The 15260-nt window shown below is 39.4% G+C and overlaps 1 protein-coding gene across 2 annotated transcripts; it reads left to right on the top strand.

The window, feature by feature from the left end:
- The first annotated feature begins 575 nt into the window (after window positions 1–575).
- On the top strand, window positions 576–8579 carry clic5b (chloride intracellular channel 5b). Of its 2 annotated transcripts, none has more exons than XM_077552874.1 (6): window positions 576–1150; window positions 5423–5532; window positions 6583–6708; window positions 7115–7221; window positions 7779–7960; window positions 8059–8579. In XM_077552874.1, the coding sequence occupies exons 1-6, from the start codon at window positions 689–691 to the stop codon at window positions 8221–8223; spliced, it is 1152 nt and encodes a 383-aa protein (XP_077409000.1). In that variant the 5' UTR covers window positions 576–688; the 3' UTR covers window positions 8224–8579. The 2 variants fall into 2 exon arrangements, with proteins under 2 accessions (XP_077409000.1, XP_077409001.1); XM_077552875.1 differs by lacking the exon at window positions 576–1150 and adding an exon at window positions 3025–3224.
- Window positions 8580–15260: the final 6681 nt, after the last annotated feature.

The raw sequence follows: 15260 nt of genomic DNA, 5'->3' as shown, positions 1-15260 counted from the left end.
CAAGGCTTTCCTCCACCAGTTTCAAAAAAAAAATTAAAAAAAATTGGATGACGTCTTTTAACGTCATTGGCGGCCCTCCGTAGGTTTTTACTTGACGTCTTTTAACGTCCATGGCAGTCAAAGAGTTAAAAATGGAAAACAAAAGTATAAAAACAAAAATGTTACCACAGTAACGATATAAATAAATAAAAACAGCTTAAAATTAAGTTAAAAATATTTTAAAATAGTTTATTTATATTATTATAGTTTAATAAAGGCAATATTTTTTTATACTGCTATATCACAGAAGAAAGATCTAAATACATTTAGAACTATAGAAAAAATATTTATAGATAAAAAAATATATACAAAAAAAAAAATCCTGGCATATAGATCTTTTTTGTTTTGTCTTTACAGCAGGCATAATGTTTTGATTCATATTTCAGCTAGTGCAAGGGGGCGTGCCTGTTTGTAAAACCTGAAGTCATTTAATTTGGGAAGTGCAAGAGAAGGCCTGCAGGCATTGGCTGGGTTGGCACACTTTGTAAATGATCAGTGAGCTGCCAGGTTCAAAGGTCCTGCTGCTGGAATTTACCCGATCGGGCGTCGGTTGAGGTTCAGTCCACCGAGAGAGGCAGCCGCCGCCAGCACCGCTTCTCTTCTCCACTCCTCTTACGGGAAAAAAAACAAAGAAGATCCGACACCTATCATGGAAGTGACCGTGGATGACGTCATGGTCCACGTCTCGGCCGAGGAGGACCACACTTCTCCCGACTACATGGACACAAGGGACGGCGAGAAACGCAGCCGCTCCTCGTCTTCGTCTTCCTCCTCATCCAACCACGAAGAAGAGGAGAAATCCCATGAGAGGGTGGAGCAGGAGACCAAAGTACTGATGGAGTTGAAGTCCGTCATCCAGGAGAGCAAAGCAAAGGAGGTGAACGGCGCATCCCGACACTCCTCGTCGTCGTCGTCCTCGTCTTCCGCGGAGGAGGACAACGCCGAGGACGGGATGCTGATGGCCTACAAGCACCAAGAGTCCAAAATGGCGGCGGCCAAGGAGGACGTGGCAGTGGACTACAGCATCAAGACCCTGGAGAACCTCACCCTGGACCAGAGCGCCCTGGCTCCTGCCGGGCCCGATAATCCTGAGATCTCGCTTTTTGTCAAGGTAGGACAATGTCTGCAGATCCAGTTCAAAGTTCACAGGTTGAAGTGGTGTCGTTTGCAGTGACACTTAAGGGAGCGTGTCTCCACTTTTACCACATGGTGTAATGTGCACTTATGTCTTATCTATTGCTGACATTCCAGATAAACGGCGGGCAGAGATCATCGGCACAAAGCGCCACGCCCGGGTTTCGCACATTTCGACACACTTCCATAAAAGCCACCATGTTAAGGATTAGATGAAAAAGTTTGAGGGTCAAAGTGTGGCCAAGTTAACCGTTAAACCAGAAAATTTAACTATAAAGGTGAGCACATTTTAAAAACACTTCATAATTAGATCAACAGTTTTGATTTTATTGAGCTTGTTTTATTAAACATAAGATAAGTGATCAATTTGCCATTGCAGTGACTTTTTATGAATAAGCAAAATAAATAAATAAAGTAATTAATTAAATAATTATGTACATTTATAGTCATGTTTTTCGCTCAGTTGGCCAATGTTGCTAATGCTATTGTGCATTTTCCAGGAAAAAGACATTGACGTGTCAGAAGCAGTCAAAGCATTTGAATTGTTTCGGTTTTTGACGGGTGTTATTGTTTGACAGGCCAGTCAATGATTAGCTGGACAAGTCAGTGATTTCAACCATCATCTTTAAAGACATTGTTTAATAGCTAAACCTTCAGGGAGAAATGAGCATTTGCTTACTATTTAATGGTACGGGAGAGGACAAACGGAAACTCACATTATTCCTCATGATTTGAGGTTAAGTTTTCAGGAGAAATTGTTTGCTGATCACTCGCCATAATTACTACTTTATATTGATATGTTTTATTGATCATGACCCTGCAGTGATTTTTAACTTAAAAAAAAATACACACAAAAAGGAAAAGTTGTGTGAATAACTAAACACAAAAAGCAAAAATGCAAAAGCAGACATCGCCAATATTTTGTGATTTGAATAAAATGATTACATTTTTATATATATATAGCAATATTTAAATTAACCAATTTAGACAAAAACACGCTGACCTCAAAAAATCTCACACTAATCCAATACGTTTTCTTATAGAGTAACATTTACCTCTCACACATACATAAAATACTCTCACTCAACAAAAATCAAACCCACCAAAAAAACCTACACAAAAACACATTCAAGAACTCATTCACCCAAAAACTCTCACTCACCCAAAAAAACTCTCATACATACACACACCAAACACACAAAAAAAAACATCTCACACAATTCCCCCAAAATACTGAGAGTATATATTTAAATATAACATTTACCTCTCACACGATAACTTCTCACATATACCCCCAAACAAAAAATATTTTATTGAGTGTATATATAACATTTCTCTCTCACACAAATCAAACTAGTTAACCTATTCAGACTTAATTTATGTTTAACATTTACCTATCCTACCCACAAAAACTCTTACTTTTAAAAATAAATAAATAATTCTCACACAAACAAAAATGTCTCACGCTCGCCCCACCCAAAAAAAACCTTATGTATTCTAAATTTACAATACAGTACAGGTTTTAAGTCGCATTTCTTAAAATTAATATATTCATGTAAAATGCTGCATTTATATTTATTAATTTATATAATTGTAATAGATATTGACTGACAGTATTAATCGGATTTTTTACAAGAGCAGAAGCTTGTATTTTCCCATAGTTTTGCGCTCACTTTCTCCATTTGCTGTGAATGTGAACATGCATTATTAAAAACGCAGCTCAGGCTCTGCCCCCTTCGTACACAAACACCCCCCCCCCCCCCCCCCGGCGCGTTTCTTTTCTTTCTCTACAGCATAGCATGACACCTGTTTGCACTCGGTGTCATTGAACCCTTTGCTGCTTGCATTCCAGCTGCTTTACTAGACAAATCTGACCTCAATCTCCATCCCCGACACATCAAGCTGATTTTAGGACCACTTTGTTGCATAATTCTACTTTGACATTGGGACCATGTGTGTAGTTTGAAGGTAGGATGTAGTGGCGTGTATGGTATTGAAGAGGAAGCATGTCAAGTTCTGATAGGGAGCCAGAGATTGAACTTTTTGTCAAGGTAAGACTAAAAAAAAAAGTAGTTTTTTTGTCTGTGTGAAATATGTGTATTGTGTGTGCGTGTGTGTAAGTAATGTAACACAATAGCAGAGGTAAAGTTACCTGCCATGCTCAGTGATGTGCATCTTCTTCTTCCGTTGTCCTTGTCCGCCGTTTGTTGCGCTGGGACCCGACGGGTGGGTGTACCTGAGGCGGGTGGCATGAAATGAAAAGAAAATAACAAATCATCCTCAACATCGCTTCAGAAAGCGTTATCGAAAAATGTCTTTCGTCCGTCGCAGAAGTAGCCAAGACGTGTCTGATGACAACACACATCCCATTTCAGACACTCACTCTTACTACTAATACTCTTAATAACAATAATAATCATCATCATCATTCTCATGATCATAAATAAGTGGCAAGCTCTCTTCTAATAAAAACATTGAATAATAATAATAATGAATGTGTCATATTAACTCATTCACTGCCATTGACGCCTATAAACGTCAAAAATAAATTTTAACTGTTTCTATTAGTTTAAAAAAAACATTTTTTTAAATCTTTTTTTAATGAAAAAATTATCAAAAATTAGGGGTGTCAGGCGATTCTTTTTTTTTAAATTGTAATTAATCGCATGACTTCAATAGTTAACTCACGATTAATCAAAAATTTTATATCTGTTCCAAATGTATAATATTTTTTTGTTCTAATTTTTTTTTTTCAGGAGAGCTCAGTATTGTTCATTCGATTTGACATCATCATTACTCTCCTTTTTTTTTTTTTAAAAAACAAATAAATTAAAAAAGTTTTGTTGTTGTTAACAAAAGTGATTACTGATCTGATGAAACTAATAGAATTTTTTTTTTAATGATTTTTGGACGTCTATAGCCGTCAATGGCAGTGAATGAGTTAAGTATTTGAATGCACAATACAGCACACAATGTCTCTCACAAAATATGCCTTATAATTAATGAATGAATTATTTTACGTTTATTATTGTTAAAAAAAAAACTCCAGTTAGTCTTAGCTGGTCTTTTGTGTGTCGTAAGTTGACCAGCAGGTCAGCAGCCTTTGTTTACGTGTGCGTGTGTGTGTTGTCCATGTTGACTGTCTGCCGTTACTTTTACATTGCATTGTAGGCGGCGTGTTGTTTTTGTGTGGTCACAATGACACACGCTGGCGCTGCGTTCAAGCTGACTCGGCAACTTTTTAGACAGACGTCTGCTGTGTTCTGGTGTTTGCCTCTGTGCGTGTGTGAGACATATATAATTTAGGTGGTAGGTTAGGTGTAAGCTCTCCAATGTGTGCTTGAAACATGAGCTCATTCAAAATCAATAAGGAGCTCGCTGCATAGGTATTTTTTTCAAGGGGAGCGCTAAGGTTTAAATTGCAGCTGCTAAAGTTGTTAATCACTTAGCGCATCTTCTATGTTGCCCATTTTTTAGAGATCTTTTTATTCCTTTTTTTCCCCCAAATGGGACTTTACATATACATCCTTAGTTTTTTGTCAATTATACAGTAATTTAATGTTATTATTATTGATTTATTTCAAGTTATTTAGAGAACTGTGCAAGCAGGAGTTTTCCTTTCATTTCCTTAACTCATTCACTGCCATTGACGGCTATAGATGTGAAAAATTCATTGGAACTATTTCTATTAGTTTAACTTTCCTCCCCCTTTTTTGTTAACAAAAGTAAGAAAAACTAGAAAAAAAATTATTGTACATTTAGAACAGATATAAAATTTGTGATTAATCGTGAGTTAACTAGTGAAGTCATGCGATTAATTACGAAAAAATTTAATCGCCTGACGCCCCTAATTTTTGATAATCTTTACTTCTTTTCTTTTAACAGTACATTTATTTTTTTTATTTTTTTTTATTATTTAAAAAAAAAAATACAAATAAAAGATTCTTAAAAAATGTTTTAATCATAATTAATCGCATGAAATTCTATGTTTTCATACTCTTGTTAACAAAAATGGGGAAAAAAAAGTTAAGCTAATAGAAATAGTTCAAAGTAATTTTTGACTAGAGCCGTCAATGGCAGTGAATGAGTTAAATTAATGTTAGCAAATGAGTGAGAACAGGCACTGAGCAATACTTCAGATTATTCCCGATCAAAAGGTGGGTATCGGACATATCCCCACAATAAACGAGGGTTAAGTGACATAAGAAATGTTTCTTCCCAGTAATGATTCTGACTTAATTGTTCCCAGGCGGGCAGCGATGGCGAGAGTATTGGCAACTGTCCTTTTTCCCAGCGTCTCTTCATGATCTTGTGGCTCAAAGGCGTCGTCTTCAACGTCACCACCGTGGACCTCAAGAGGTGAATGATGATGTCATAGGAAATCACTCTTTTTGCAATATATAGTGTGCTATATCATGAGTTGGCCGTTTTGTAGTGCTATCCTAAATGCTAAATGCTAAATGCATAGCGATTAGCGAGTATCGGTTTGGGTATGCCCTTAATATGACACTAGCACTTAAATATGGCAAAAATAGCGCCCTCATTGTATGTACAATGAATATAAAAGACATATTCAATAGTTGTGGTACGAAAATATCTTTAATATTCATTTCTAGAAAAAAAATATTAAGGCCACTTTTCATTTTCTGTAATTAAATAAAATTTGGGAGTTATGTTGTCGGTACTTCCACAGCTATACAGATCACAACTTTGATGGACACAAATTTAATTCCTTTGTTTGCATTCAATACTCATTCAAACAATATGTTATCGAACTTTATTTGTGCACTACGAAGGGTACCAGCTGACCTAGTACGTTCTAATTATGCCACAGCAATGACGTAATTAACTGCGGGTGTGCATGTAGTCCAAAAGTAGGTTTCATTTTACTGATGAGTCAACGTCCACCGTATGATGACAAAAGGTCATGAGTGAATGATTTAAAACACAGTTAGGAATCATTCACTCATTCCTGACTCACTAAAATGTACTAAACAAAGTTAATTACTCTAATAAGTAACAAGGTTGATAATTAATCACTGCTTAAGTTTTTGCTCAAAAGTACATGCTATATGTGTTAGCTGCTATGCTAACTGGTCTAGCATAAATGTGAAAAACATGACATTTGGGTTTTTATCTGATAATGTAACAGGATCGTGTTGATATGAGAGGCGTACTTCATTGTGGCTCGTTATTAAAATATGAAAAATACACACGGGTTGGGAAAGGCAACTAGCTCGATGATGTTATTTCTGCTTAGCCACATACTCGATGGCTAACAATGTTTTAACAGGGTTGCATGTAGCTACTTAAATCTGTGACTAAAACGAAATGTTTTAACAATTACAAGAAAGACACATCGACGAACGCACAAAAAAATATATAATTTTGTTTGTTGGACTCCCTTAGAAAGCCGACGGATCTTAACAACCTGGCGCCTGGCACCCACCCACCGTTCCTCACCTACAACGGGGAAGTCAAGACAGACATCAACAAGATAGAAGAGTTCCTTGAGGAAATGCTGGCCCCGCCCAAGTAAAACACACACACAACCACACACTTGATCAAAAGTAGGTATTAAGTGAAGCCCCGATTTCAAGGTAGGGTTTCAAGGTAGATACTTTTTCAAGGCACGTGAAGGTTTAGAGTTAAAGTAAGGTTGCAAGACAGGTTTGGGGTTCAAGTCAAGGATTCAAAAAGGTCTTTGCAACAGGATTTTCGAAGGTTTCAAATTATGATTTCAAGGTCAGTGTAAGGTCTGACCTGCCTACAACCCAAAAAGTGGTAGTGAATTCCTTACTTTCATAAATCCGTCTTTCCTTCCTACCTCAGTTGAATACAATACTTTTTAAAAGTGCCTACCTACTTTTGGCTTACACGGTATGTAATAATAATAGTAATAATAAAAACAGCACTTCTTGTTCTTCTGATTGTAATTGAGATACCCCAGACTGGCAGCCAAGCAGAAAGAGTCCAATACGGCGGGCAACGACATCTTCGCCAAGTTCTCGGCTTTCATCAAGAACACCAGAATGGACGCCAATGATGGTGAGGCAGCTCGCAGCATTTTTTGTACTTACTGTATGATTTTTTAAATTATATTTTTAAAAGGGAAATTTATATTAATGGCTCTCAAACATAGTATGCAGCTTCTTTTTTACCTAAATGTTAAAGGGGTACGTGATGCCAATTTTTTAAGTTTAAATGAGTGAAGTGAGTAATTTAATTTAAAATATATATATATTTTTATATTCAAATGTTCATTAAAAAAAAATCAAGTTAATAATCAATTTAAAAAAGTTTTGTATAAATAATTGTTCAATAAAAACAGTGGAATAATTGTTTAGAATTTAATTGAGTTAATAATTTGTTAAAAAAATTATAGTAATAAAGCCACATTTTGTACATTTAGAATTGTATCTTGAAAAGTAATCATAATTGAATAATTGAACAAGTCAATGAGTTGCCAGGACAGGGTGAAATGATGACATTCCTCACTAGAGGGCAGCAGACTCCACTGTTGGCTTCTTACTGAATACTTTGCTGCCACCTAGTGGACATCCTTCCCCTCTGACGCTTGATAACATTGCTTTGCATGCTTTTAGCCTTGAAAAAAGGTCTGACTAGGGCCCTGAACAAGCTGGACGACTACCTGAACAGTCCGCTGCCTGACGAGATCGATGCCAACAGTGTGGAGGAGGAAAAGGAGTCCAGGAGAAAATTTCTGGACGGAAATGAGCTGACGCTGGCTGACTGCAACCTACTGCCCAAACTGCACATAGTCAAGGTAAAAGGCCCGAGAGAAAGATTCAGTCCTCAAAGCCAGTCTCATGCAATAGACCTCCCTAGGTTGAGGTTCAAAACCTGTCCATTTGTGTCTTTCAGGTGGTCGTCAAGAAGTACCGTGACTACGACATCCCCTCGGACATGACGGGGATCTGGCGCTACCTGAAGAACGCCGCCGCCCGCGACGAGTTCAACAACACGTGCGCCGCCGACGCCGAGATCGAGATGGCCTACAAGGACGTGGCCAAGCGGCTCGCCAAGTAGCCCCCTTAGCTAGCAAAACCTTCCTATTTTTTTTTCTTCTCAGCTCTCCAGAGATTTATTAGTTTAAGGATGCTCACACGCACTCAGATGTGACGGACGGTCCCGGTCCTGCCGTCTGTATTTATTCCTCATGACACAAAGCTCCCTTTCACATGTGCTGCAAAGCTTTGACTCACAGGCGCGTCCAGGCGGTTAGATTTATTTATCCCCACGCCCGTGGACGTCTCGCCTGACTCCCATGTTTATTATTGAGCTCCCGCTGCGCCTCGTCTTCCCCCGGGATGGCGCGCCTACCAGCGTGTCAACGTCAATGTTCCTCTTGGTCGTCATTAAACTCCGCTTGTTTAGCCTCCTCACGCTTTCTCCACACTCTTACACCAAATAGACTCAGAAATAGGTTTCATGAAAAGCCACGGTAATAATGAAACAAAATGGTTTATAAAAACGGAAAAGTTGAATAATTAGGTCTTTAAAAAAAAAAAAAAAAAAGAAGCTTCAGTTTAAAAGATAAACTACGTTAATTAAAAAATCTGTTCTTCCTCAATATCTTTAGGCCCTAACAGGTGCTCAGTCCGCGTATACTGTGATGCATACACATATTTCTAAAGCGCACATTGGTGGACTGGATGGCTCGGTGGAAATGTAACTTTATCCTATGTGGTAAACCAGAGTAACATTTTATATTTAAAAAAGTGGTTACTTTGAATGCTGACTGCGGCCAGTAAAGTGCCGTCATACCATTTATTGATCATCCGTGGCCATTTTTTATAGTCTGTATTTCAAACTTTTTTTTTTTTAACTTCTTTTACTGCCATCAGTTTTTGTCATTAGTATAAAATATATGTTCAATTAGATTCTTTTAACCCTCATGTTCCAGTAAGTTTTCGTACATCCACTCGGTTTTTACATATACATACATACACACACACACACACATATATATATATATATATATAATTTTTCAATGCGCATTAATCTGAAGCATTTGTGCATAAAAGGTTCAACATACGGCAAGGTATACTCCACAATGCAAGCTTTTATTAAAGTAGCACTAAGGAACTTTGCAACCTTAATAGAAATATTTTCATACCTCTTCTGATGAAACATCAACTTAGTTCAAACTAGTTGAATGGTACCTTTGCCATGGCCTGAGGGGGGTTGTATCATTTTTACTGGCACTAAAGCAACTTTGAGGAGGATGGTAGGGAACACTGCCACACAAAAAACTACAAATGTGCTGAATCGTTTATGGCATACGTCACTTCCCCCTTTACCCATTCGCTACAAAGACGGAAATCTATTTGAGCTAAAAAAACGACACAATGTGATCTTCCTTCAGGCATAACATTACCCCTTTTGTCCTTATGGCGCCGCCATAATCAACATAAACTGAAAGTTCCTTAGTGTTGCTTTAACAACTCAAGCCAATAACAAGCCTCCTGGTCCGCTCGGCAACACTCAGGCAGCATTGGCGTACCACATCCTGTTAAAAAGTTGCGCCTTCAAAATAAAAACCACCACACTTTTGCTGTCTTATTTAACCATTGCACTCAATAAACAACACAAAATAGCTAGCCAATAGTAAGCCAACATAGAGCCAAATAAATTTTGGTGAAACACATTTTATTTTGAAGGCCTTATTTTAAAAAGGACATTACGCTGATGTTGCCACAACTTGCCCGAGGGTGTTGCCGAGCAGACAGGAAGGCTGTTATTGTCATTAAAGCTTAGGTTGTGGAATATGGCTTGCTGTCTTTTGAATTTACAGAATACGACGCAAAGTGCCATTCATAGGTGAGAAACGTTCAAAGAATTCAAGAAAAAACGCTGTAAACGCCATCCAGTCTCCAATAATTTATAGAATTTATTTCACATATTTATTATTTGTTTTTCTCTATAACGCAGATTGTATGTAGATTGTTTGTTAATATTTTTAGATGTCTGAAACAGATTACCAGGATTTACATTATTTCCTATGGGAAATATTGCTTTGGATTTCGTATGATTTTGTTTGAGTCAAACTTTCTAGAACAGATTCATCACACACACACACACACACACACACACACACACACACACTGTAATTGATGTCAAAAATCAGAAAAAATTGACACAAAAAGAACAGAATTCTATTCAAAGCTGAATCCTATAAAAGGTTTAAGAACTTCTAGGCCTCGAACGAGCTCCTCACACATGAGCTTGGAACATTTAACGTGAAGGTACAGCACTTAAATGGTGATTCTGCAAATAAAATCCCATCCTTTGGCATCCCGGCTGACGGACGCGGTCTCTCGGTGGATGACGGCTACAAACGGCGGAGGCCTCCATGCCAGGGCTTGAACGCCTTCCTGTCTCGGAAAGGCCGAGAAGCACCGCCACGCGAGCCGTCTCCAGTTTTCCTCACTTGAAGAAGAAGCGCTCGGCCAATTCTCTGCGGCGGTTCCGTGCCGTTAACTTGATGCCAGAGAAAATAAACGCAGGCCGCCCGCCTGCCTGGCGTTTCCACAGCATACGAAGTAGCGAGCGAGACTCGCTGCTTGATAATTAGCTGCGGTGGGACGTGACAAATCCAACTACTTAGTTCAGGTAAGTAGATTTTCCAAGTGCTTGTACTTTACTCCTCCCTACAGTTGAAAACAAAATCTGTACTCTCGACTTACTTTTTATTTATCGTAGCTCACCTGTTGTCTGAGTTTGGACGTTTGCAAGCTGAGCCGTGATTGGTCGTCACCTGAGCCACTGTGATGTCTTTTTCGGTCAACAGAAAATGGCCGCTTAATTTGTGTTACCAACACAATATTAATCCATATACCGTGTTTAGAGTAGTAGGGCCTCAAAAAATATTGTAAAGAACATTTTTACTTTACTAAACTGTCCTTTCGCCTCATCAAAGTTTGCTATCTCAATAATAATAATAATAATGGAAATTAGCATCAGTGTTAGCACTAATAAACGTATTTATTATTACGGTGTTCATTTTCACAAACTAACAAGTGTAGTCTTACTAGCCTAGTATTTATCCAATACTACTCAAATTTAATTTCTATTTCATATCAATGTAAAAAAATTGTGATAAAATCAAAATTGTGATTTTATAATTGAAAAAAAAAAGTCGTTTTTGTCAAGTAAGCTTGCATATACATGTGCTTATGACATATGCAACGACAGCATAGACAGGATAATGGAAATTAGCATCATTGTTAGCTTAATTAGCTTTCTTCTTCTCGTTAAATACGCTGGATCTAATGAAGTAAAACTCAGTGTTGCTTGGCATGTTGTGGCACATTACGGTACTACAATCACATTTATCAGTCCATTACTCACTCACAATGTCCTGAAGAAATCAGAACACACAAAGGGGTGCGAGGTCTGTTCCGCATGAAGTCCTGGCACGCAGCTTCATTCCGCCTCGCGGACTTTGCGTACCCGCTTGGGTCTGACAGTGAGGATGATGTCTAATTCCAAACAGTGACGTGGACGCGGGGGCCGCCAACAAAGGGGTCCTTTGTTTGCACGCTTGGTCGCTGTCCATGGTCCTGACACTTTGAAAATTGATGCCATTCCTTTCATGATTTAGTGCCTGATCAGATCTGGCAGATGTTATTACATGTATGAAGTTGATTTAATAAGCACGCTTTTCTTTGTTTTCATAGACCCCAAAAAGCAGTACCAGTTGGATGTACTTTCATATCTCGAAAATCTTGTAAGTTAGGTCACTTGTACGTATCGCAAGGCATTGTTCTTGTTTTTTGTAATTACTAGCATTTCAGAAAATAAAATAAAACAGAGACCCAAGCTTGTGGACACCCCCCCACAAAAAAAAAAAAAATGGTTCCAAGTGAGGGTGGTGGAGCCACTTTCATGCATTGATTGACGGATGACTTTTGGCTCCTGCAAATTTCTGGGCAGCTGCCTGGATGCACTTTTCCCGCCAGCTGATCATTTCTCACGTTGGGTCAGCAAAGACAAGTCCCCGCTTATGAGTTGGGTTAGGATTGGGGGGTGGCGTTGGTGTGCCGGGCGGGGCCGGCAACTGGGGACCGACTGGGATCTGGCATTCATTTAGCTTGCAGAGGCAAAAATGTGTTGGAGCGGCGCTAACTTAATAAGCACAAGCTAGCCTGCCTTTGACTCCAGGGAGGGCCACATGGGTGGGCGGCCCCCCTCATCCGGGCCACACGCTTCAAAAACCACTAGGGGGCGCCAAAGTACACACGTTTTGTTGACTGTGGGATCCAATTAAGATGACTGGTAAGTTTTATAAGGCTAAAATTAAAGATGCTTCCAGAGTGGCGCTTGTTGGCTGCGAGGTGGGAGACAGGTCCGAGCCCCGCTCCCCCTGAACCCAATTTGAAACCAAGATGCACTTCTGAACTTGGGCAGACGAAAGGACACACACAGAGTTCTGCGAGTGAAAACAAAACTATTTAGAACACTCGAAAGGCCCCCGAGAGAGTACAGACATCCGCCATGGCCAAATAGTCCCACACAAGTCAGTCTAACATGTTTTGAATAAACTAAAGAAACAACCCACAAACCCAAATATGAAAGCATTTGGAAAAGCATAAAGTTTACACTGACAAAAAACCGTTTTAGCAAAACTGTGTTGGTGTGGGCGTGTGTTAGCTTACCTGTCTTCGTGGAGTTTGTAGTGACGAAGAAGTTTGACGTGTCTTTCCTTAATCCTTAAACCACAAAACCATGCATTTTGCCGTCCTCATTTTGCTTCATCGACAACATAATCCATGACGATGAATCCAAATGGAATACTCCTCGGGGTTATCCTTCCATTGCTGTTAGTGTTTAACCACGTCACACTAGCAAGTGCACCACAATGCTAATTGGGTTGCCAGGTTGGCACGAATGAAACAGAACCCCCTTTTTGACATATTTCTTTCTTTCCGCCCTCTAAAGGCAAACGCTGTTAAAATGAAGAACTGTACATAAGGTGAATTTTCAAGTCATTTAGTTCAAGTCTAAATCAAGTCAAGTCAATTAGATACCTTAAATCCCAAATCAAGTTATTCCCAAATATTTGGTAAGCAAGTCGCAAGTACTAAAAATGGCAACTCAAGTCTAACTCTAGTCAAGTCACATGACTCCAGATTTCCCAAATTAAAAACTGTGACGCTACAATTTCAATGAAAATCATATCTATAATAAATTGTCACCAAATTTAATCACTAGTCAATTTTCATCAACGGTGGGTGACATTATTGTCTCGTGTTATTACTTTAGCGAATGTTAAAAGCTATCTTAGTTGATAGTTATGCTATTTTAGTTGACAATGTGGTATATGGACTATATGCCACGGAGGAGGCGGGACTTCCAGAAACTACGCTGATGTGTGAAACCCGGAAGTCTGTGGCATCTACCCCATTCAACAGTGCTAAACAAGGCAATGCACTCACCATTATCCAACATTTTTTGTCCCGGCAGCTATTGGAAGCTGGCTCTGCTGTGTACCTCGCGCCTGTCTCGCATTATAATAAAAAATAAAATAAAAAAAATGTCACTAGAAAGCTCAGCTTTTTCGGGGTCTAAAACACCAGCAACCACAGTTTACGTAGGACTACATTTCCCACAAAATCATGAAGTAGTTCTAGATCTGGTATGACGAAAACAGTACCAGTAGTGGGTTTATCATATGAATTGCTATGGCAAATGTATGACAAAAAAGCAAAAAGGGGACGCCTGGACAGGACCAAGGACCAAGATACTCAAATGTCTGTCATGTAGTATGAGCCACGGGCTGACTAATATTTACCACCGTGTTTAATAAACGCTTAACTCTGTGAGGCGTCTCTGTTATGTGGACACACTGACATAACTTTGAGGAAGGAGACGAGCAAGCCTCTTGTCATGGCAAGGGAAGCCCTACAACCTCAGCGGGATGTCTTCCAGCCACCAGATGCTTTGAGTGGATATATTTTTGTGGCTAGAATGTGTAGGCATAAGAAAGATTTGTAGTATTTGATTGACAGTTGACATTTGAGCGAGGCGTGGTTTTGGCACCCGCGACTTTTTGAGAGCGGATAGAAAGGGTGGATTTGTCACCATTTCGAAGCCTCGTTGTATATACTTGATTTTTTTTTTTGGTCATCATTCAAATTTAGGAGGGTTGTTAGCAACACTATTTTCTGCGGTGTGTCAAATTTACGAGACAGATTTATTTTCATGATACAAGGACTTGATCGAGCCTTCAGCGAGCTCCCTACGCACCTTTCACACGGTCAACTGATGCAAATGTCTTTGGGCGTCTGGCTTGTTTTACCTTCATCATCGTAATTGCACAACGCTGGGAATGTCAAACTATAACCAGTGGGAGTTTTTTTCCCCCCTTCTTTTTCCCCTTCCACAATAATTTAAATTCAGGGAAATCCCAAGAATGTTCTTGACGTGAACCTTCTGAAAACACACACGCGGATGGTGAAGCTTCAAACCCTCCAATGAACCCCCCCCCCCCCCCTCCCACATCCACCCCTCCCGACGCCTTCTTCTTTTTCCCCAACTCATGTGAACACTTAGATTGGCTCTATTATGTCTGGGAATAATGTAAAACAGCTTCCCGGCGTGTCCGTGTCTCTGCTCCCGTCTCTGGAACGCCACTTTGACGTCGGCGGGAGTCTGGGTGAGCGACGCCCAAATAAGCCCCCCCCAAACTGCCGCCACCGTCGCCATCCAAAGACAACTTGCGCTCAGACATAGCGACGATCACAAGGTGACACCGCACGGAAAAGTCAGAGTAACTACTGTGCGATGACAGACAATGGGGGGGAAAAAAAGTGAAAATATTCTGTAGTCACAAAATTACATAAGCCTGTATTTGACCTGAGCACAACATGCTAATTGGTGGCTACAAATTAGGTATCACGTGAGCACAAAATACTAATTCGTGGCCTCAAACCACCAAATTGTAGCCGCAAAATTGCTTGACAACAAACTTCAAGCGTTATAGAAAAAGCACAAACATTTAGTCACTTGTGTGTCCCTTTAAGAAGAGCTGGATGAAACACTTCCTGATGACCTTATTTGGT

This window comes from Vanacampus margaritifer, chromosome 19, assembly GCF_051991255.1.
Source record: "Vanacampus margaritifer isolate UIUO_Vmar chromosome 19, RoL_Vmar_1.0, whole genome shotgun sequence".
Taxonomy (NCBI): domain Eukaryota; kingdom Metazoa; phylum Chordata; class Actinopteri; order Syngnathiformes; family Syngnathidae; genus Vanacampus; species Vanacampus margaritifer.
The sequence above is the reverse complement of the archived record's forward strand: the minus strand, read 5'-3'. Positions and strand labels throughout refer to the sequence as shown.

Bases quoted from the DNA above. Each gene is read 5' to 3' on its own strand.
- clic5b (XM_077552874.1), top strand. From the start codon at position 689: ATGGAAGTGACCGTGGATGACGTCATGGTCCACGTCTCGGCCGAGGAG. The intron at 1,151-5,422 runs GTAGGACAATGT...AATTGTTCCCAG, and splicing joins AGATCTCGCTTTTTGTCAAG to GCGGGCAGCGATGGCGAGAG. The intron at 5,533-6,582 runs GTGAATGATGAT...GGACTCCCTTAG, and splicing joins ACCACCGTGGACCTCAAGAG to AAAGCCGACGGATCTTAACA.